Consider the following 24,499-nt stretch of genomic DNA (forward strand, 5'->3'; position numbering starts at 1 on the left):
CATCTGACTTACTTTACTTAGCATAAAATGGTCAAGTTCAATCCATGTTGTTGCAAATGGTAAGGTAACATCTTTTTTTTTTTTTAATAGCTGAGCAGTGTTCCATTATATTTATATACCGCATCTTCTTTATTCTTCTGTTGATGGGCACTTCACTTGATTTATATCTTGGCTATTTAAATAATGCCAAAGAACGTGAAGGTGCAGATATATTTTCAGATTAGTGTTTTCATATTCTTTGGATAAATACCCAGAAGTGAGATAGCTGGATCATATAGTAGTTCTGTTCTTAAGTTTTTGAGGAATCTCCATACTGTCTCTGTCTATCCACCAATTTACATTCTCACCAGTACTGTATATGAGAGTTCCCTTTTCTCCACACCATTGCCAACACTTCTATTTCTTACCTTTTTGATAATCACCATTCTTACAGGTGTAAGGTGCTGTCAAATTGTGGGTTTAATTTGCATTTCCATGATAATTAGTGCTGTTAAGCATCTTTCCATGTACCTGTTGGCCATTTGTGTATTGTCTTTGGAAAACGTCACTTCAATTTCTTTACCCATTTTCAAACCAGACTATTTTTGTTATTGTTGAGTTGTATGAGTTCTTTATATGTTTTGGATAAACCTCTAATCAGATATATCATTAGCAAAAATCTTTCTTCTCCTATTTGGTAGACAGTCTTGTTATATTGCTAGTTTCCTTTGCTGTGCAAAAGCTTTTTAGCTTGGTATAGTCCCTTTTATTTATTTTTGCTTTTGTTTTCCTTGCCTGTGGAGACATATCTAAGGAGATATTACTAAGACCAACGTCAAAGAGCATACTGCCTGTGTTTTCTTCTAGGAGCTTTATTTAGTCTCAGGTCTCACATTTAGTCTTGGGCTTCCCTGATAGCTCAGTTGATAAAGAATCTGCCTGCAATGCGGGAGACCTGGGTGTGATCCCTGGGTTGGGAAGATCCCCTGGAGAAGGGAAAGACTACCCACTCCAGCACTCTGGCCTGGAGAATTCCAGAACTATATAGTCCATAGGGTCACAAAGAGTCGGACACTACTGAGTGACTTTCACTTACGTTTACATCTTTAGCCATTTTGAGTTAATTTGTGTGTATGGTGTGAGATGGTGGTCTGTGCTCTAGTTGCAGTATGTGGGCTTCTCGTTGCTTGGCTTCTCTTGTTGCGGAGCCTGGGCTCTAGGGTGCACAGGCTGCAGTGGCTGCAGCATGAAGGCTCAGTAGTTGTGACCCACAGACTTAGTTGCCCTTGCAGCATGTGGGATTTTCCAGGACAAGGGATCAAATCCATGTCCCCAGCATTGGCAGGTGGATTATTAACCAGTGGACTACCAACAAAGTCCTGTTTGTTTCTTTCTTTTTTTCTTTTTTAGCGTTTCAATCTCTTTGGTGAAATATTCCTTCTGTTCATTAATTTTATTCATGAGCTCATTAACCTACCTTTCTCACTGCTCATTGAATTTCTTCACAACAGCTATTTTGAATTCTTTAACAGTTAAATTGAAGTATTCCATGACTTTGGTTTCTGGAGAATTGTCATTGTCTTTTTGTGATACAGTGTCGCTGTGAGTCTTGGTGGTGTTTGATGAAGTGTTCCTGAGCTGGTTTTGAATGAGAGTAGGATTTCGGTTTCCTCCAGTAGGTGGCGCAATCATTTAAGTTTTTGGTTTTTTTACCTGAGCTGCCTCTGGTAGTCAGACACGACTGAGCAACTTTACTTTTACTTTTCACTTTCATGCATTGGAGAAGGAAATGGCAACCCACTGCAGTGCTCTTGCCTGGAGACTCCCAGGGACTGGGGAGCCTGGTGGGCTGCCGTCTATGGGGTCGCACAGAGTCGGACACGACTGAAGCGACTTAGCAGCAGCAGCAGCAGCCTCTGGTTGTATTTGAGAGTTGGCACTTTCCAGCCTCCACCTTCCCTGTAAGAGGTGTGGCTCCATGCATTGTTTGTCACTGCTTTTTGTGCCAGGGTCTTTGCTGACTTGCTTCTGCCATAGCTGCTGTTGTCATCTGGATTGTGGGCTCTTCCCTTGTGTCAGGGCTCCTCTTGAGACACAGGACCTGCTGTGGGGAGAGGTGATGAAGGGGGTGCAGGTGGGGTAGTGGGCTTCTCAGATGCTGGAGGGACAGGGTCCCAGGCCCCGCTGCCGCTCCCGCCTGCAGCCGTGGGTGCCAGGAGCGGTCAGGTGGCCACAGTTGCGTGCACCGCCTTCCTTGTGGCTCCCAGGTTCTCTGCAGCTGTGTGTTCACTACCTCACCCAGAGGGCCAGGACTGCCAGCATGGACTCTGCAGTTCCCCCGCTTCTCTGTGCATTTCAGTCCATCTCCCTTTGGGTGTGCAGATGTGTGGAATTCTGCAGTGCCCTGTTGTGCTGGGCAGAAGTACGTTTTTTGAGTTGTGGCCGTTTCACTGGATATAGATTGAAGGAGCGAGGCAAAGGTAGTCTTTACTACTCTACCATGTTTCTGAAGTCTGAAAACCATGTTCTTCAGTTTTAATATGTTTATTTGTCGATTTATTCTTATTTATCCTACTTTGTGGTTGATTGGAATTTTTATCTGTGCATTGTTACTTTTCGTTAAATCTGTCTAATTCTTAGCCATTGTCTCCTCAGTTACTGTCTTTTCCCTATATTCATATTTATAGCCCCCCTTCTGTTTCTCTCTTTTTGTAGAACCATAATTAAAAATATGTTAAACCTTCTCACTTTACCTGCCATATCTTTTAACCTCTGTTCTGTAATCTATATACATTTCTGTCTTCGGTGTTGCATTCTGGGTAATTTTTCTAAATTATCTTCCACTTTACTAATTTTTTAGAAATTTATTTTTTAATTGAAGGATAATTGCTTTACAGAATTTTGTTGTTTTCTGTCATACATCAAAATGAATCAGCCATAGTTGTTTATTTTTTATTTCTACCTAATCTGTTATTGAATACACCTATTAGGGTTTTGGGAGAAGGTAATGGCACCCCACTCCAGTACTCTTGCCTGGAAAATCCCATGGACAGAAGAGCCTGGTAGGCTGTAGTTCCATGGGGTCGCTAAAAGTCAGACACGACTGAGCGACTTCACTTTCACTTTTCACTTTCCTGCATTGGAGAAGGAAATGGCAACCCACTCCAGTGTTCTGGCCTGGAGAGTCCCAGGGACGGGGGAGCCTGGTGGGCTGCCGTCTGTGGGGCCGCACAGAGTTGGACATGACTGAAGCAACTTAGCAGCAGCAGCGTTAGGGTTTTGAGACTTCCCTGGTGGCTCAGACGGTAAAGCATCTCTTTACAATGTGGGAGACCAGGGTTCAATCCCTGGATTGGGAAGATCTCCTAGAGAAGGAAATGGCAACCCACTCCAGTATTCTTGCCTGGAAAATCCCATAGACGGAGGAGCCTGGTAGGCCACAGTCCATGGGGTCGCAAAGAGTCGGACATGACTGAGCGACTTCATTTTCACTTTCATTAGGGTTTTACTTTTGGTTATTATTACTCTATTTTTACTTTCTAATTTCTAACTCTAATATTATTATTATTATATTTTTACTTTCTAAAAGTTCTCTTGATTCTTTAATTCTGCTAGATCGATTTTTAATAGATTGCAGATCTCTGCAGAAGCTTTCAAGTTAATTTCATTTTTTGTTTGTTTTTACGTGTAGTAAGTTTAGTTGTTTTGTAATTCATCTGGAAATTCAGATATCTAAAGTTTCTGAGGTTTTGTATTAGTTATATTGTATTTGTGATTTGTTGTCTCTTTATATACTTTTATCTTTGCCTATGTCCTGCTCATTGACTTTTAAAACATTTTTTGTAAAATTGGTTGGAATATAGATTGAGTTTGCCTGCCTCCAGAAAGATTTGCATTCTCTTCTGCCACGCACCTAGCAGTCTAGAACCATGTTAATCCAGATGAACAACGTGAAGATTTGTGTACCACCCAATTGGTGTGAAAATTGAGCTGCAAATCCATGTGAAGGCTAATTTATTTCTTTTTTTGCCTTATTCTGAGCATGTATCCCTAGGGACTCAACTTAATAAACTCCTCTCCACTCCCTATCATGGGTGGATACTGGCTTGAATTTCTGTCCTCTGACCTGTAACATCATTGAAACCGAAGTTCAGATTAGCCTGGATTAGCAGATAACCTTAAGACGAAAATAGTTCCCACTTTCCCTTTAATTCTGATCTGGTAATTTGTTACTCTTTTGTTCGTTCTCTGACGCTTTTTTGGACATGTTTTTAAAATATTTTATCTAAAATTTTTAGTTTCTTTGGGAGGGTTGGTCCAATAATCTAACTCAATCATTTCCAAACATGGAATTTTTTCATCACATTAAGATAAGTTTTCCCCATAATCCCATTTTCATCATTTTTCCTTTATTCTACCTTTTCTCATCCCCAAATCATAAATATCCTCAAATGTGTTATTCTGTTTTCATGGTTTGATTTTTCCACTAAAATCTTTAGTTCATTAGGAATTCACTTGTATTTGTGGTTTGGTTTTTATAATTGATGTTTGAATCTGTCATCTGAATCTCACATCTTGATTGTATTTCAGGAACATTGGACATCCAGAGCTGTTTTGCAGTTCCAGAAGTTGTGTGGCTTGAAGCCATTAGTAGGGGTAGTGGATGAATATGTAGATGGGATCCTGAACATTTTCCTGTGTGACACGTCCTCAAATGAAGATGTCTATTTCCACCATGTTTTGAGGACAGAGGGTCATGCTATTGTATGCCGAGAAAATGTCCCTTCTAAGGTGGAACAGTCTGAATGTATTTTGTAATGTATTTTGTTTAATCTCAACCCTTCAAGGTATAAGAGAATTTAATACAGAAGGTTATTTGATTCTTTAAGAGACATCTGTGAGGTGCCTGGCTTACTGAGTGCACAGCACTTTCTTAATTTTCACATGACCACAGAAAATTACATTTGGCTTATTGTCCTTTAGAATGTGAGTGCTTTTATTTTAAATAATGGAGGATTCTGTCTTACTCCCAAGTATTTAATTCTCTGAAGTTTTCTTAGAGAAGAGCAACACTCTTATTTTCAAATTGATAACAGTGTCTACATCAACATTAATATTGGTGTTGATCATTTTTGTGGCTAGCAAGCACTATCAGTATGGGAAAAATTCTATTAAATTTTAGAAGATAATACATTTCCACAACATTTGAGGATTATGAAGTGCTGTTTCCATTTTTTTCTGAGAAACTAAACTCTTCCTCCTCCTTTTTCTTATCCTAGGGTTTCAGAGACCTCAACCCTTTAGCTTTATACACTAAATCCAGTGTGACGCCTGAGGACATTGTCCTGAAAGAGCTGGGCTATCATTCCCAGCAGCACTATTTTAATGAAGACCGAGAGATCAGTCCACAATCAAAAGAGAGTGACTTATATACCCTGGTAAGAGGCTTTTGCAAATACTGTCATATTCTTTTTATTATTGTTAATATTTAATGAGTGCTTACTGTATGCCAGACACTATAAAAGGCACTTTTAATATATTATTTAATACTCATAAAATGCTTGTGAGGTAGTGCTTAGTTGCTCAGTCTTGTCCAACTCTTTGCAACCCCATGGACTGTATCCCACCAGGCTCCTCTGTCCATGCAGATTCTCCAGGTGGGAATACTGAAGTGGGTTGCCATGGCCTCTTCCAAGGGATCTTTCCAACCCACGGATCAAACCCAGGTCTCCCGCATTGCAGGTGGATTCTTTACCATCTGAGCCACCACAGAAGCCCAAGAATAGTGGAGTGGGTAGCCTATCTCTTCTCCAGAGGATCTTCCCGACCCAGGAATTGAACCAGGGTCACCTGCATTGCAGGCGGATTCTTTACCAGCTGAGCTACCAGGAAGTTGTAGTGACTATAATTAACCTTATTTTAGCAATGAGGAAACTGAGGCATTTGCAAACCTGGGGAAGTTTGGAAACCACACAGTAATCTCAACAGTTACCTTGTCTCTCATCATTTGCTGGTTTAAACCTTCATTTCAGCCATGCTTTTTCCTGCATAATTTCTCTCATATGCTGAATTCTGCTGCCACCTTGGTGCAGTTGTGACCTTACCTGCATGGATCCAAATGCTATTTTTTCTTCCCTCTACACACTTCAGATGTTTCTTAAAGTGTTCTCATTTCTAACTTTTTCTGTAAACCTTGTGGCAACTCCTACCCACAGTAATAACAATAATATTGTTATGTATTATTCCATACCACAGTTCAGTTGCTCAGTTGTGTCCAACTCTTTGCAACCCCATGGACTGCAGCACCCCAGGCTTTCCTGTCCATCACCAACTCCCAGAGTTTGCGGAAACTCATGTCCATTGAGTCAGTGATGCCACCCAACCATCTCATCCTCTGTCGTCCACTTCTCCTCCTGCCTTTGATCTTTCCCAGCATCAGGGTCTTTTCAGTTCTTCGCATCAGGTGGCCAAAGTATTGGAGTTTCAGCTTCAGCATCAGTCCTTTCAATGAATATTCAGGACTGATCTCCTTTAGGATGGACTGGTTGGATCTCCTTGCAGTTCAAGGGACTCTCAAGAGTCTTCTTCAACACCACAGTTCAAAAGCATAGTTCTTGGGCACTCATCTTTCTTTATGATCCAACTCTCACATCCATACATGACTACTGGAAAAACCATACCTTTGACTAGACGGACCTTTGTTGGCAAAGTCTCTGCTTTTTAATATGCTGTCTAGATTGGTCATAGCTTTTCTTCCAAGGAGCAAGTGTCTTTGAATTTCATGGCTGCAGTCCCCATCTGCAGTGATTTTGGAGCCCCCCAGAATAAAGTCTCTCACTGTTTCCACTGTTTCCCCATCTATTTGCCATGAAGTGATGGGACCAGATGCCAGGATCTTAGTTTTATGAATGTGGAGTTTTAAGCCAAACTTTTCACTCTCCTTTCACTTTTATCAAGGGGCTCTTTAGTTCTTCTTCACTTTCTGTCATAAATGTAGTGTCATCTGCATATCTGAGGTTATTGATAGTTCTCCTGGAAATCTTTATTCCAGCTTGTGCTTCTTCCAGTCCAGCATTTCTCATCATGTACTCTGCATATAAGTTAAATAAGCAGGGTGACAGTATACAGCCTGGACGAACTCCTTTCCTGATTTGAAACCAGTCTGTTGTTCCATGTCCAGTTCTAACTGTTGCTTGTTGACCTGCATACACATATCTCAGGAGGCAGGTCAGGTGGTCTGGTATTCCCATCTCTTTTCAGAATTTTCCACAGTTTGTTGTGATCCACACAGTCAGAGGCTTTGGCATAGTCAATAAAGCAGAAGTAGATGTTTTTCTGGAACTCTCTTGCTTTTTCGATGATCCAATGGATGTTAGCAATTTGATCTCTGGTTCTTCTGCCTTTTCTAAAACCAGCTTGAACATCTGGAAGTTCACGGTTCACATACTGTTGAAGCCTAGCTTGGAGAATTTTGAGCATTACTTTGCTAGCATGTGAGATGAGTGCAATTGTGCCGTGGTTTGAGCATTCTTTGGCATTGCCTTTCTTTGGGATTGGGATGAAAACTGACCTTTTCCAGTCCTGTGGCCACTGCTGAGTTTTCCAAATTTGCTGGCATATTGAATGCAGCACTTTCACAGCATCATCTTTCAGGATTTGAAATAGCTCAACTGGAATTCCATCACCTCCACTAGCTTTGTTGGTAGTGATGCTTCCTAAGGCCCGCCTGACTTCAGACTCTAGGATGTCTGACTCTAGGTGAGTGATCACACCATCGTGATAAAAAGGTAACAGGGACACGTACTGTACTTGTGCTGTGTGGCAGGCGCTGTTTCAGTCCTTGCACGTACTAGTTAATTAATCTTCACAACCACTTTACCAGGTTATTTCTTTAAGATCCCCATTTTAGATATATGTAAAGTGATGCACATTAGTAAGTAATAAGTTAAATGACTTTTCAACAAATGAGCAAATAAATAGACATGTCTTCAAAGTCTCTCATAGTCCTCATGGCAATAAGTACTGAGCTAAAAATACAGGTTGGGCTCAGTTTGAGAGTCCCCAAATTTATTTTTTCTGGACATAACAAAGCTTTATTCTTTGAATAAAATATGAACATATTTTTTTGTAAGTATGTTTTATATATATGACTTCTTAAATTATAGGGATAATGTTGTTTTGTTAGTGGACTTGCATTATTAGAAAAGATAAAAAGGAAAGGCTATTTTGCTGTACACCTGAAACTAACACAACATTGTAAATCAATTATATTTCAGTAAAACTGTTTTTCCAAAAGACCATTTGACTATTGGGAGATTAACCTACTCTGAAAAATGTGTATGAATGTTTATTGCTGCATGTTTAAAGCAGTATCAACATTTTAGATTTCATTTTAGTTTAAAGCTAGTTAAAATTAATTGGACTTGTTTAACCTGTAAAACTTTCTGAAATCTGAATTTTTGTTAATTCTTATTACTTGATTAGAACAGTTATGTTTCCTGACTCTTAACTACTGAATTGAATTTTCAGCCTTAAAAGTTTTTAGAATATCTTATCATCACTGTGTTGATGTCTTTAAATAATCATAGTTCAGTCCTAAAAATGAAATAAGGACATCTTTTCTGCAGAGAGATAAGGCCTAAAGCTTCTCTCTTGTACCCCAGCCTGTATTTTAACATGCTATATACACGCATAAACCTACCTCTATACACCTTGTTGTTGTTCAGTCACCAAGTCGTATCCAATTCTTTTGTGACCCCATGGACTATAGCCCACCAGGCTCCTCTGTCCATGGGATTCTCCATGCAAGAATTCTGGAGTGGGTTGCCATTTCTTTCTCCAGGGGATCTTCCCAACCCAGGGATCAAACCCACGTCTCCTGCATTGGCAGACAGATTCTTTACCGCTGAGCCAGCAGGGAAGCCCCTCTACACACCTGATTCCCTCTAATCCTTGCTTTTCTTTTAGGCATCCTAACAGTTTGATTTATCTCCTTTATTACATGTTCTCAGACATCTTCCTTCTCCAGTATTATTTTGGGCAGTGTGACATCTCTGTGTTGGCTCTACACTGAGGGCTGTGCTGTGATTATCTGATTGTGTATCTTCATGCTATATTTGAGTTCTTTTAGAGCTGGGCCCCTGTTGCATTCATCTTTATACCCACAGAGCTACCCTGTACACATTACATAATATGTACTCAATATTGTTAACCTCTGCGTGCGTCCTCAGTCGTGTCTAACTCTTTGCGACCCAATGAACTGTAGCCACAGGCTTCTCTGTCCATGGGATTCTCCAGGAAAAAATACTGGAGTGGCTTACCATTTCCTCCTCCAGGGGATCTTCCTGACCCTGGGTTGAACCCATGTCTCTTATGTCTCCTGCATTGGCAGGCAGATTCTTTACCACTGCACCACCTGGGAAGCCCTTGGCCTGAACTAATTTAATGGGATGGGAATACCTAGGGTCAGTGCATAAAGTTAGAAAATAATGTTGCATATACATGAACCGTAGTGAAAAATTGCCCCCAGAATTTATAGGTGTGTAAATTTTGGAAACAGCATTACTATAGAAAATAAAATAATTTCTCTTTCTTATCTACTAGCAAGATATTAATGATGAAAAGACTTTCAGTCACCTTGGATCAGTCACCTCAGAGGAGCCATTAAAGGATTCTAAATTAAATTCTTTGAAAATACAAGATAAGAGCTATGAAGAAGATCCAAAGTGGTCCATCCCAGAGCTAAAGGATCTGAAAGAAGAAAATGAGGTAGGAGAAGGGGATATAGCTTTTTAAAAATGTAATTAATAAATTAATAAGTGAAGGAGACTGAAGTAAAATAGCTCTTTATGCCCTATTCATTGTGGTGCCATCAGAGCATCTCCCACAGATGAATTGCAAATTCTTCAGTGATGACCAAGACCAAAGTTTCAGCAATGTAGCCTCAATGACAAAAAAGAAAAGCCCATATCTGACTTCTGGGCAATTTTGAAGAATTATACAGTGATGTAGAAAGTAGTATTGAGAAATAGTATTAGGAAGACCCATCAAGAAAAATGTTTGACAGCTCTCTTCAGAGGACATATTTTTAATCAAATGTCCATGGGCTCACAGCTTTTTTCTTTTAAAAAACAAACAAACAAACAAACAAAAACAGCCAAATGTTTATGTACACACAGCTTAGAGTTCCCCATAACCCCTTCCCCTTCATTTCCTATTTCACAGAGCAACGATTTTCATTTAACGTCTTCCTTTGGAATATGTCTCTATTTCTTTCATTAAATTGCATCCTTATATTGTTATTGCCTTATTTTTCAGTTTTAAGCATGTATGGCCTTCCCAGCATGAGAGATGAAGGTTTAGTTCTGTTTCATCTCTTGTCCCCCACCCCAGACAAAAATACCCTGTCTGTTCTCTCATCATCTTACTAATATATCGAACTTTCCATTAGATCACCATTCATTCAATATTTTGTTATTGTGACTCTGTAAATGCTATATACAGTCAAATAATATGTGATGTCAAGTTTTCCTTTCCTGCATAACTTGTATTTTCTCTGGTGTTAATACTTCTTTCCAAGTGAATATACAGTAAACAATTGACTTTGTACTCAGAGTACTGTCCTATCAATTTTAATACATGTATAGATTTATGTAACCACCACCATAGTCAGGATGCAGAATGGTTCCATCATCTGAAAAAACTCCCTAATGCTACTCCTTTATAATCACATCTCCCCAAATCCCTAATCCCCTAGCAAGCATTTATGTTTCCCGTCACCATAATTTTACCTTTTCAGGACTGTCAATTAAGTGGAATCATGTGATATGTAACTTCCCAATAGAAGCGTCTTTGATTCAGCATAGTACCTTCATTTAAATCATTGCATGTACCAGGAGTTCATTTCTGTTGATGATGAGTAGTATGGTATGGATGTACCACAGTTTGTATATCCATGCATCCATTGAAGACATTATGGTTATTTAATGTATGAATTGATCTTCTGTATTTTGGTATGAATAGATCTTTTATAAATATTCATGTATAGGCATTTTAATAAACGTAATCAAGAGTTGGATTGCTGGCTCATGTGGTAAATGTATGCCAGATTTTTCCAGACTGGCTCTACCGTTTTGTATTCCTGCCAGCAGTATATGAGTTCCAGTTGCTCCATATCTTATGAGCACTTGATATTGTCAGGAATTTTTAACCATTTTCATAGGTGTGCAGTAGTAGTATCACAGTGTGGTTTTAATCTGCATTTCCCTAATGACTGTGATATTGACCATCTTATCAGTGCTCATTTGCCATCCATGTGTATTTCTTGGTGAAATGCCTGTTAAAGTCTTTTGCCCATTTTTTGAATGATTGAATGAGTTGTTTGTTTTCTTACTTTTGGGTTTTGAGTATTCTTTATATGTTCTGGATAGCCCTTTGTCAGATTTGTGATTTTCAAATATTTTCTCCCACTTGTAGCTTCATTCTCTTAATGGTATCTTTCATATAGGAAAGGTTTTTAATCTTGAAAAAGTACATCAGTTTTTTTTTTTTCTTTTATGTACTGTGTTTCAAAACATTTTGATTTAATTTTAGTATAAGGGGTGAGATTTAGGTTAAGGTTATTGGTTTTAGTGCTATTTGTTGGAAAGACTATGCTTTTTTTTTTTTTTAGACTATGCTTTCTCTATTGAATTTTAAAATATTTTTTGATGTCATATCTTACATCTTTTTGTTTTAGGAATCTCTTAACTACTTATTGTAGATACAGACAATTTTACTTTCAACTTTCCTACTAGCTTTATAAGTAGTTGATCTGTTACCTTTACCATATGTTTGCTTTTACACATTGAGATTTTTCCTATAATTTTTATATGTCTAGTTGTGATCTTTTCTGCTTTAAGAAGTCACTTTAACATTTCTTGTAAAACTGATGCTGAACCCTTGTAGACTTTTTGATAATGGCCATTCTGACGAGTGTGATGCCTCACTGTAGTTTTGATTTGCGTTTCTCTAATAATGAGCAACGTTGAACATCTTTTCATGTGTTCATTAGCCATATGTCTTGTCTTTTTTGGAGAAATGTCTGTTTAGGTCTTCTGCCCACTTTTTGATGGGGTTGTTTGTTTTTCTGGTATTGAGCCTCATGAGCTGACATTAAATGAGTGGCTCTTGTTTTCATTCTCACTTTATACCCTCAATTCTAAAAAAACTTCATAGGAGTAGTTCCTAAATTTTTGCAGTATTTATGGTATAAGTTTGGGTTGCTTCTCAGATTTTCCTCCTAAAAGCTCAGGATTCCACTTTCTCAGGACTACTTAATAAGTTGTCCCTTGTCTGATTTCCTGTATCCAGAACATAGGTGATGTTTTCCCCTCTTATTTCTCTTTGACTGTAAGTTTATACCTTGAATCTATTTTATTTTGGTGCTGTGTCAGAAGGGGAGAACGTAATGAATTGTATATTGAAACTGCCATCTTTATCCAGAGTCAGGAAAAATTGTAAACCTAAATTTCAAAATGTATTCATATAGGAACAATAAATTAAAGTTTTTCTAATTAATTAAATTAATTAATTAATTTAGTTTTTCTAAATTAAATTTTTTTTCTCATCACTTAGGATGAGATCCCCACTGGAATGCCATACCTGGAGTCAGTAACCATAGGTGATGATATTTGGGATGAGAACTGGTTACCTTTGCAGGCTAAAATGGGAAAAGAAAGTGATGCTGCCTCCCACTTATTTACCTCAAGCCTTGGTGGAAAGAAACCATATCCATCATGTAAAGAAATACCACAGAAGGTTAGATCCTTGGGAAAACATAAAGAAAAATTACTGAAAAAGGAACTGTCAATGTAATTGTCCAAGCCTCAGAAAAGCTGTACATACTGCATTTCATGTGGATTTCTCAGACAGTGATTCAGAAGAATGCATTTCCTGGCCCCTCCCTCCCTGCAAAGAAGACGGTGTTAGGGATGGAGACAGGATGAAATGGCAGAATAAACTGGACATATTGTGTCTATCTACCCTATCAGTTATTATGATTTTTGTTTTATTGTTGGCACCTAGTCAAGGTCTTAGAAACTAGAAATAGAGTGTTTTCCCTAATTTAATTTTTGTTGCGCTAACCTTATAATGTCTGAATCTGAGTGTATGTACTAATATTGGACCCTACAATTTGGCAAAACTAATACAATTATGTAAAGTTTAAAATTAAAATTAAATTAAAAATAAATAAATAAATTTTAATTAATTTCCCATTGGCTACCAGGAAGAAGATACATCAACACTTAAGTTTCTGCTTGTTATTTGTGCCATTTTAATACTGAATGATTATAAAAATCATCTAGCCATGAAAAATGTATTCAAGATGATACTGCAAACAGCACCATACTTATTTTTATGAGATCTGTGTATTCAGAGGAATTCAGTGTGTTGGGTATGGACCAGTAAAGCAAGAGGGAAAACTCACATTGATATTAGAAAGTTAATATCTTTTCTTGTTCAGTTAGTATACACTACCTCCTTGCCTTTACCTTGCCCAGGTTATCCTCCATAGGAATCACGTGGCACTGTATCTCCGTTTAGTGTTGCAGTATTTTTTTTTCTCTGTAGGATTGGTGTTTTTCTACACCCAAAGATATATGGGATGATTCATGGCAGCCTTCAGGCCTTGTGAATGGAATGAAAGTAGAAGTTCAAATACCAGAAGGACTGGGTGCTCAGGAAAAACATATTGACACCACCAGGATTCAAAAGGTAAGTGTCTAATAAGTATTACTGTGACAAGTTTTTTATGAGGAAGTGCTTTCAGTTTTAGAAGGTGAGATTCTGGTGAATGATCCCTCTCTCAGCATTTGGTAGACTACATATATGTAAAAATGTATGTTTATTTAAAAATTAATTTCAGTTATCTTACTGTAGTTATTCATCTCTCCAGAAGAAAATTCTGAGCCTAGAATTAGAAGATTGATTAAACATTAGGGATAGAGAAAAACAAGTATTTTCACTTAGCCATACATTTTAAGTTCTGTATCTGCCCAATCATCTAGGCTGGTTTTTTCTTTTTTGTTGCCTTAGTGGAAAGCACTAACCCTGGAATAAAATCCATTTGTTTTGTGTTTCTCAAATATTTTATGAGCATCCTGAAAATAGAAGGACAACTTGTGTGAATCATGAAATTTGGCTAATGGTCTCTGTACTTTTGTGCAGTACACTGAAAATGAAGGACTTCATGTCTAGAGTTGTTAAAAAAGCAGAGTGGTGGACGATGAACCTTCTAAGTGATGTATTTTCTGCAGAATGTGATTACTTTGCATGAGATTATTGATAAAGTATGCTGTATTACATAAAACAGTCTGTTCTGTAAATGTAGGTTTCTTAAAGCACAGATTTAGTTTTAAGATAAAGTTTTCTGTTTTGTTTATCCATGCATCAGCTGATGAACATTTGAGTTGTTTCTGCTTTTCTGCTATTATGAATAATGCTGCTGTGACGTGTGTATGTGTTTCTACGTGGATGTATGTTTTCAGTTTTCTTAGGTATATACCCGAGAGTTGAATTACTAGGTTCTGTGGTAATAAATCTAGGCTCACTCCCCCCACCCCCAGTGGCTCAGCAGTAAAGAATACACCTGCAGTGTAGGAGACACAGGAGATGTGGGTTTGATCCTGGGTTGGGAGGATCCCCTGGAGAGAGGAATGGCTACCTCCTCCAATATTCTTGCCTGGGAAATCCCATGGACAGAGGAGCCTGGTGGGCTACAGTCCATGGGGTCATGAAGAGTAGGTCATGACTGAAGCAACTAAGCGTGCACACGTGCGCGCGCACACACACACACATACACACACACACACACACGTGGTAACTCTATGTTTAGTATTTGGAGGAACTGCCAGACTGTTCCAAACAGTTGCACCATTTTATATTCCCACCAGCAATCTAAGAGTGTTCAAATTTGGTCCACATCTTTGCCAACACTTGTTGTTATCTAATTTTTTAAATTATAGCCATCCTAGTGGGCATGAAGTTTTATGTTATTGTGGTTTGGGGCTGTGCTTTTGATTACATATATTAATGTTTTATAAATCATGAACATATTTCTTGGAAGTTGCGACTAACCTCTGGTTCCATAAGGGTATATTTTCAGACAACGGTGAAGGAGTTTTTCATTGATAACTATAGAGCGAGAATCTGGCAGAGCAATGCATCTTGAACTACAGTGTTCATAGTGATCACCTGAGAACCTTGTGAGACTGTAGATTCTGATTGAGCAGATCTGGGCTGGGGACTAAAGTTCTCCATGTCTTAAAAACTTACAGGTGATGCTGATGCTGCTTGGTGGTGAATCACACTTTGAACAGCAGCGCTCTAAACTGCTCTTAACTTTTTACTTAGGTGCTTAAACTGACCACAGGTACTTGCTTTCATAGTGGCATACAAATTTAGTAGGCATTCACCTATGTTCTTTTCTTTTTTTCAGAGTGAAAAAGTGTCAGAATGCATCTTAAATGTGTTTTAGCAATTTGTCTTTCTTCAAAATCATATTTATCAGGAAAGGAAACAGATACAGCTTTTAGAAAACTATTTCTGATTTTGACTGAAGGGAATGGTAACCCACTCCAGTATTCTTGCCTGGAGAATTCCATGGACAGAGGAGCCTGGTGGGCTACAGTCCATGGGGTTGCAAAGAGTCGGACACAACTGAGCAATTAACACATACTTTCACACGTTGCTAAAAATAGTCAGCAGGGCTTAGTGTAAAAACACTTGCCTGGAAATTCTATAATTTAGAGCTTAATCTTTACCACAAGTTTGAGCAAGTTCCCTTTTGGGGCCTTAGTGTATCCATCTGCAAAAACTGATTTTGACTAATGATCTTTCCAGCCATAAAAGCTTATCATATTAATGTTTACTTGATTATCATCGAAGCTTCATTTTAAGAGAGAATAAACTTAAAGGGTAACTAAAGCACACGTGTGAAATTGCATAAATTAAGCAAAAATTTGAATCCAGGTCTTTGCTTTCCTGAAGTAGCATATTATATGGTAAGGTAACTATGTGGGCTTTAGGAGATTTCATTTTTGCTGCCCACAAAAAGAAGCACAGCCATTTGTATATAATGTAATTATATAAGCCATATCCTTGCCTGCCATGTTTAAAAATGAACAGGGTTTTTTGTCATGGAAGAGAAAAGGAAAGCCAGTTGATATTGAATGTCTTAACACACCAGTCTAAAGAACATATAAAGCTACATTTTCTATTCGTATAATTTTTGTTTCAGTTTACTCTAGGCAGATCCCCAGACCCTAAGCCACTTATGTGGGTTTATTATGGCAGCTCCTAATGAGGCCCGAGAGTTGGTGATGGCCAGGGAGGCCTGGCGTGCTGTGATTCATGGGGTCGCAAAGAGTCAGACACTGAGCGACTGGACTGAACTGAAGGAGGCCCACCTAGTTGTGTTAATGCCCGTTGCCGTCACTTTATCTTCTAATGCCAGTTAGAAGATAAATGCTCTGAGTCACCCTGGACTGTAACTATTTCAGCAATGCTCTGTAGGAAGATATAGGATCCATCGATTAAAACTTGGCACTTCATTCACTTTAGCCCAAATTGAGGCTTTGTTTGGGGATTCCATCTTTTCCTCTCAAACCTTGGTTCTTAGTATTCCGTTTTGTCATTTCTCCTGAGGAGGCTTCCTTTAAAGCCGTTGTGTTCTCCTAGCGTGTTGTTGATGCTGCAGACGCAGTTAATGCCTCCTCCACAGGCACCCAGAGGCCAGGTTCTGTTTCCCTAGCTGAGAACCATGAGCTCTTCAGGGACAGGGATCGCATCTACTGGAGGTGGTGTGATGGAGCAGAGAGTGCATAGGCAAGCCTGAGTTTGCATCTCTGCCTGTCCCTTACTGGTTGACACTGGATAACTTGCTCCGCCTCTTGCAAAAAGCATTCTGCTAAGTGAGAAAAGCCATAATACAGAAGACACAATGACACCTAAACTAGAAGAATGTTTTGATGTTTCAGTGAAGAAACATGTGCCAACTGCCCGGCACTGTGCCTGACACTGAGTGCTCAGTGCATGCTATTTCTCTCCGTTTCCTGCCATTTTCCCCTGGCTGTGCATAGCAGTCCTGAGTACCAGGTTTGCTCATAATACGTGTTCAGTAAACACTTCTTAAATTCATGGTCCCTCAGTTAGAGAAGAACTTGTTTTCCAGAGAGTATCTAGACTCTTAAAAGTAAGGAGTTTTATTTATGATATGAAAATATTCTTTTGTATATAAATGAGGAAGCAAAACAGTTCTTACTGTTAAATTAACAGTGACTTTTAATGCTTTTTCCCCAATTCTGTAGCAATCAAATGTCAAGAGTGCCTCAGATTCTCCTGCGTTGCCCAAACTGGAGGAGTTCTACATCTCTCTTATCCAGTCACAGCAGTCAGCAGAAGGCAGCCAGTTTGAGCCTAGCAACATTCAGACTCCACCAAAGCAAATTCAGCTGTCCTCAACTCCCACACTGGTCAATTCTGGGTCAGGTAGGTTCACAGGCAGTTGACAGATGCAGTGGTTTGCCGTGTTGCTGAAAATCTTGATTTATATTTTTCAGAACATAACTTGAAAAATTATAAACGTTAGCATTTGTCTCAAATCCTTGTGTTATTTTTTTGGACTTAGTTCTTCCTTTTTACTTTGCCACTTTTCTTTTTTTCTGCAGTTTGGGGAGATGGTCAAACTTTATGCACCTTAAAGTTTGCCAGCTTTTAAGTATGAAATTCTGTGAGTTCTGACAGATGTGTACAGTCCTGTAGGCAGCACTGCAATTATGATAACATGTTTGTCAGTCTGAAAAGCTTCATGTGTCTTTGCAGTGATTCCCTCTTACTCCTCATCTCATTGGCTTTCCAGAATTTCATATAAAGGAAATCATAGTATGTAGTTTTTATGGCTGCCTTCTTTCATTTAGCACAGTGTTTTAGAGATTCATCTATGTTGTCGCCAGTGTCTAATGTTTTTTCTTATTTACTGCTGAGTAGTACACAGTAGTATGGACATACAACAGTTTGTTTATCTGTTCACCAGATGATGTATTATTTCCAGACTTGGGTCATGAATAAAACTGCTGTGAATGTTCAGCTCTTTGTGCAGACATGTATTTTTTATTTCTATTCATTAAGTACCTAGGAGTGGAATTGCTGGGTCGTATGCTGACTGCATGTTTAGCTTTTTAAGAACTGTCAAAATGTTTTCCAAAGTGACTGTGCCATTTGGTAATCCACATCAGCAATGTACTTGATTGTTGATTGCTTTGTAATAATGCCAACATGCCATATCTCCAGTCTTTTCAATTTTCCCAGTGTAGTGGGTGTGTAGTGGTATCTTACTGTGGTTTTAATTTACACTTCCCTATTTACCAGGGACGTTGACCGTGTTTTCCTGTGTTTATGTGCCATTTGAATTACCTGTTCAAGTATTTGTGCATTTCTATTGGATTATGTTTTTATTGGCTTGTAAAAATTCTTCATTATAGACACAAAACCTTTGTCAGATGCTTATATTGCAAATCTTTCCAGGTATATGGCCTGAGTTTTCATTTCCTTAACAATGTTCTTGGAAGAGCAAGTTTTCCTTTTGATAAAATCAGATTTGTTAATTATTTTTTCTTTATGGTTTGAACTTTTTGTGTCCTATTTAGAAATCTTTCCTAACTCAAATAATTAAGACTTTCTCTTACAAAAGTTCTGTAGTTTTAGGTCTTACGTTAGGTCTGTGATCCAGTTGTTAATTTTTGTACGTGGTGTGGTATAAGGATCAATGTTTATTTTGATTGCATTTAAATATTCAATTGTTCCAGTATGGTTTATTGAAAAGGCAGTTCTTGCTCCATTTAACTGCCTTGATGTCTTTGTCAAAAGCCAATAAGTTGTGTATGTGAGAGACTATTTCTTGACTTTAATTGTGTTCTCCTGAGGTTATGTCTGCCTTTATACCCCTGTCTTGATTTCTGTGGCTTTATAATAAGTCTTGAAATGATACAGATTTGTTCGTTTTTTTTTAATTGCTTTGGCTATTCCAGGTCATTTTCTATATGAATTTTAGGATTAACTTAATTTCTACAGAAAGCCTGCTAAAATCTTTATTGAGATTAAAAAAAAAAATCTCTAGATTAATTTGGGGAGAAGTGACGTGTTAACAGTATTGAGTTTTCTTATCTATGAGCATAATATAACATTTTCTTGTTCTGTGCTTAATATGTTCTTTTCCTGTCCGGTGTATTTTTTATCTCAGAAGTTCAATTTATAATCTCTAGGGTTTTTTTTGTTTTTTTGTTTTTGTATCTTCCCTCTTTCTCCTCTGCATACTCATCATTCACTTCTTGAATACGTTGAGTGTTCTTGTGACAGCTGTTTTAACAGCCTTATCTTGTGATTCAAGCATATGTATCATTTCTGCATTCTGTCATCTGTCATTTCTGAACTGGCTTCTACTGAATGGTTTTTATCTTGATCACAAGTCATATTTTTCTGCTTTTTTGCACATCTGATAGTTTTTTATTAGATGGCAGGTACCGAATTACACGTTGTTGACTGGATGACTGAATCTCTTTTTCTTCTCTCTTTCCTTCCTTTCTTCCCTCCCTCCCTGCTGTCTATATAGTATCTGTCTATCGTTTGGGGGTAATTAAATTATCTGAAATGGATTTGATTATTTCTGCATTTATTTTAGATTTCACTAGGCTGATTAGAAAAGCCTTTAGTCTGTCAGTCCTGCTAGGCAGTACCTTTCTGAGGGTATTGATGGGACTTGATGTCCTACAGGTATCTTTACACTGTAGCTGGTGGGAACACAGAACGTTTTGCCCCAACATAAACTGTAGTGATTGTTATGCCTCCTCCTTTCAGATAGGTTTTCTCCCTGGCCTTGGTGGCTTTCTCACAGGCATGAGCCAGATCACTTCCCAGCCTAAGACTGCAAGCAGCCTCTCTGCAGGTCTCCGGCTGCTGCTTCCCCATAGCTAGCTGCCTTTGCACTTGTACTTCCCCACACGGATTCCAGCCACCTTTGTTGTTGTTTAGTCACTAAGTCGTGTCTGACTCTTTGCAACCCCGTGGACTGTAGTTCTTCAGGCTCCTCTGTCCTTGGTGAACTCCAAGCTCTGTCTTCTCAGTGCAGTGAGACCTCCAGGCTCAGTGTGGACTCTCCCTCCCTGTACTTCAGCCTGGACTTTATCTTGACAGTGAACTCAGGCACTCCTAAAGCTTACTCCATTGGTTTCCCATTTCTCAGGGATTGCTGTCACGTAAGCTTGTTGGTCAACGTCTGAGAGCCGTTGTTTTATTTATTTTATCCAGTTTTCTACTTGTTTAAAGCAAGAGATATTGCTTTTCAATCCCTGTTCAATTAGCATCATGTCTGGAAGCTGAAGTTTTGTTGCACTCTTAAATTCTTTCATGTGTCCCTGCCTTCATATTTTTATACCTTTTAAAATCTGAACTCATCAACGGCTTCATGTAAAACCCATTATTTCACTAGGATTCATCATCTCTTTTTCACTTCAGTGGGCATTAATGATAGTCTTGTGTTCAGAGTTTTACTTTTTAGAATACCCTGTCAAATTCTCCTTAATTTATCACAAATGTATGGCACATATATCACACGCCTAGTGTTAAAGATAGAAAGATGGATAGGATATTAGATTGTGCCTGCTTTTTCTGAGTTTTTTTTTGAAGTCTGTAATTTTAGAGTCTAGAGCAGTGCTTTTCGGAATGTAGTCAGCATACCAGCATTTGTCTGTGAAGCATTTGTGATGATGGACAACATAGTAGCACTTCACTTAGCTCACCTAGGTTTTCTTTCCTAAAGCAGGACTTTCTTGAAGGATGCAGTGTGTTGGCTTAGGTGCAGGCACCAGCTCCTCCCATCGTAGGCAGGTAACAAACAATTCATAGACCAGCTCCTTCAGTAGCCCTGGTCCAGAGTACACACGTGAGGTGCCTCGTAACCTCCTCTTTGCTCTTAGGACCTCTTGGCATTGGCGTTCCCAGCAATTTGTCTCATGGAAAAGACCCTTCTTAGTTAAACTAATTCCCAAGGAATTCTTTTTATGGCTGATAATTGGTTTTTGGAATTTCTTAGCAAACACAGTCTTGTTCAGTTTTGTTTTTACCCCAGCAGATGTGGAATTGGAATGACTTTGGCAATAAAGAAGGCCTTCTTTTGCTCACTGCTGGAAGGAAATAGGACAGCGTAAGGGTTCCTTCCTGGAATTGGAATTATATCCAGTTTATTTTTATAATGTCCTAGAAAGAGATCTCCCCTTCCTTGTTTACAAGTACGTTTTTCCTCTCATCTTTGACCTCACTCTGACCTTCCTCCTCCTTTGATCTCACACTGACAAGAATTTATCTCGATGCATGATCCCCCATCCTCGTTTCCTTTCCATTGTTGACTGGTTTCTGAGCTTCATTCTCTCTTGATTTGCCATTGGTAACTTTGCCACCTAACCTTAAGATGGGATTTCCTTGGTGGCTGAGTGGTAAAGAGTCTGCCTGCCAATGCAGGAGACGTGGGTTCAATTCCTGGGTCAGAAAGATCCCCTGGAGAAGGAAGTGGCTACCCTCTCCTGGAAAATCACTTGGACAAAGGAGCCTGGTGGGTTACAGTCCATGGGACTGCAAAAGAGTCAGATGACTTGGCAATTCAACAATGACAACAACAACAGATCATAAGATCATTATAACAGGTGTTAGTAAAGATGTAGAATGGGAGAGTGTGAGGACCTCCTGAAAAGACCTTTGTTTTCTTTCTTTTTCAGTGGAAGGCTCCCCAGAGAGCCTAGAGAATGAAGATTTTTCTAGTAGCTCTGCTATTACAGTGTTCAAAGATACAAGTCAGGGAGCCGTGGACCAGCTCTCTTTGATTTTGTCTCCCGAGCACCAGATTTCTCAGAAGTTCTACATTCCTCGAAGCACAGCCACTGCTGCCTTAGGAGCTGCCGCAAGGCTCGCCACATCCAACAGCCTCCTGCACTGGTACCCCAGTGTGAAAAAGATGGAAACATGAGGGCGGTGGGGAGGAAAGTCAACCAGAGGCTTAGGGCGTGATGCCTTCCCAAGTCAAACCAAGAGGAAGTATTGAGACAAAAACAGTATTTTGTTGACTAAGTTTCAAGACCAAGTTGGTGCCTTTGTCTTTCTGTGCAACCCTTTGTTAGCTTTGTTATGCTCACACTCCCCTTTGTTGTGTAGGTATTGATTTCTAACATTCATTATTATTTTCATTGATGATGTTTATTTTTCTTAGAGTTTTGTTCTCCTTTGTTCAATGTAGAAGTTTAAAGGACTTTTTAGTTTCTGTGTTTCTATAAATGTTTTTCTTGTATATCTCAAGACTGATAAATGTAAGCTGAAAAACTAATGTTTTGTGATCCATACTTAGCAAAAAATTGTCGCAGCTCTGTCTCCAGAAAGAGGCTGACTGACTTCTAAGGCTGCTTTTCCTCATTTGAAAACTTCTATACCATAGAGAGAATCTACGGCTCCAATCTTCGCCGTCATTAATTCTTTGAAATACTAGGATCACTAAGAAAATCCACACCATGAATCTTTGGTCATGTGAAACCTTTTACATTAAAAAAAAAAAAAAAAAAGATGAAGCTGTCTTTCAGTGTAGGCAGTTTCTTGAAGACTTAACAAGAAAATGAGAGACCAGTTGTTGAAACTGAGCTGAGCCATCTCAGTCATCATAGTTCTCTGGCGCCGTAATGTAACAGTAGCTAAACAGTGGTATTGTTTAAGCATTTATAGGGCATGCATTTATAGAGCACTTGTGAAACACTCAGTCACGCCTAACTCTTTGTGACCCCATGGACTGTATAGCCTGCCAGGCTCCTCTGGAGTGGAGAGCCATTCGTCCAGGGATCTTCCCAACCCAGGGATCAAACTCAGGTCCCCCTCATTGCAGGCGGATTCTCTACCATCAGAGCCACCAGGGAAGCCTGCATTACAGAGCATGATGTTCTCTGAAGTCCAGTTTATTATAGGAAATTCTGTTCAGCTAATAGTGTAAACCATCAGGAGAAAAGACTGAAAGGTGAAATTAAAGAATGTGAATGATACCAAATTCTTTATGGTAAAATACAAGACTTATCCCCAGATTAAGAAAAAAATCCAATACAGAAGCATTTCTTAGTGGTAAAATCAGAGAAGGAGGTGTGAACTACTGGCCTGCTGCATATGACTAGATCCTCATGCTCCTAGCCCCTCTTCTAAAGCCTCTGCTTTGACGTTAAGCGGCAGAGCTGGCTCCTAGTTCCTTTCTTTCCTCCTGCAATAAGGAATGTCTCCTCTGTTCTGCTCAGTTAGTCGGCAAAATGTCTACTGAGGAAGGGGGTGAAATGAGAGTAAATATCAGGGTACATTTAAATGTAGAGTATTAATGGTTAAAACTTCTTTCTTAGGATGAAGTGATCATGAAACAAACCCGAAGTCTCTTAACTGCTGAGTGTTTTGGTTTAAAAACCTTAGTGCATTTTTAATGCAGTAAAAATTTCAAATCCAGATTCACCTTTCAGTTCAATTCAGTTCAGTTCAGTTGCTCAGTCGTGTCCAACTCTTTGCGACCCCATGAATCACAGCACGCCAGGCCTCCCTGTCCATCACCAACTCCCGGAGTTCACTCAAACTCACGTCCATCAAGTCAGTGATGCCATCCAGCCATCTCATCCTCTGTCGTCCCCTTCTCCTTCTGCCCCCAATCCCTCCCAGCATCAGGGTCTTTTCCAATGAGTCAACTCTTCGCATGAGGTGGCCAAAGTATTGGAGTTTCAGCTTCAACATCAGTCCTTCCAATGAACACCCAGGACTGATCACCTTTAGGATGGACTGGTTGGATCAATTCTAATATATCTATATCAATGATGGTATGCTAATTAACCAAAAAAATGTAATCTGGAAACATCACTGATAGTTGACCCAGATAGAACAGGTTTCCCATTTGGGGTTGGGGGGTTTTGTATCAGATACCTTTATTGCAGAAGGCAGTCGAAGAGTTATATGGAGGGTCAATAAACAGTTAAATATCACTTTGACAGTTAAATGTCATATATGAGACTCGACTGTGATATGAACTGGAACAGCTGTTTTTCATGTTTATGTAATTATGCACAATTTGTTTCTAAAGAAGAAAACTCATTTGAATGATTGTTCAGAGAAAAAGGCAAGTTTGAGTTCTGTTCTTCACTTCTCCAGATGGACAGTCACTGGGTTCCAGGCAGAGTGAATCTGGTAGAAGCAGTCTTTACATATTTAGTATGTCAGGTTGTAACTCTCTGCTGCTGCTAAGGCACGTCAGTCGGGTCCGACTCTGTGCGACCCCATAGACGGCAGCCCACCAGGCTCCCACCTCCCTCGGATTCTCCAGGCAAGAACACTGGAGTGGGTTGCCATTTCTATAACAGCACAAAACTACCAGCAAGAACCCTGCCAACACTGGGTAACCTGATGGCGACTAATTTTACACTTTGCCAGT

General features: G+C 39.1%; 1 protein-coding gene across 1 annotated transcript in view; it reads left to right on the top strand.

Annotated features, from left to right (window-relative positions):
* Window positions 1–22,033, top strand: part of TDRD5 (tudor domain containing 5) — a 77,290-nt gene extending 55,257 nt beyond the window's left edge. Inside the window, 6 exon segments of the mRNA XM_010850151.1 lie at window positions 4,570–4,770; window positions 5,259–5,417; window positions 12,595–12,777; window positions 13,591–13,734; window positions 17,328–17,508; window positions 21,786–22,033. Coding sequence (XP_010848453.1) covers window positions 4,570–4,770; window positions 5,259–5,417; window positions 12,595–12,777; window positions 13,591–13,734; window positions 17,328–17,508; window positions 21,786–22,033 — 1,116 coding nt within the window.
* Window positions 22,034–24,499: the final 2,466 nt, after the last annotated feature.

The sequence above is a fragment of the Bison bison genome, unplaced genomic scaffold (assembly GCF_000754665.1).
Source record: "Bison bison bison isolate TAMUID 2011002044 unplaced genomic scaffold, Bison_UMD1.0 scf7180017864289, whole genome shotgun sequence".
In the NCBI taxonomy this organism is placed as follows: domain Eukaryota; kingdom Metazoa; phylum Chordata; class Mammalia; order Artiodactyla; family Bovidae; genus Bison; species Bison bison.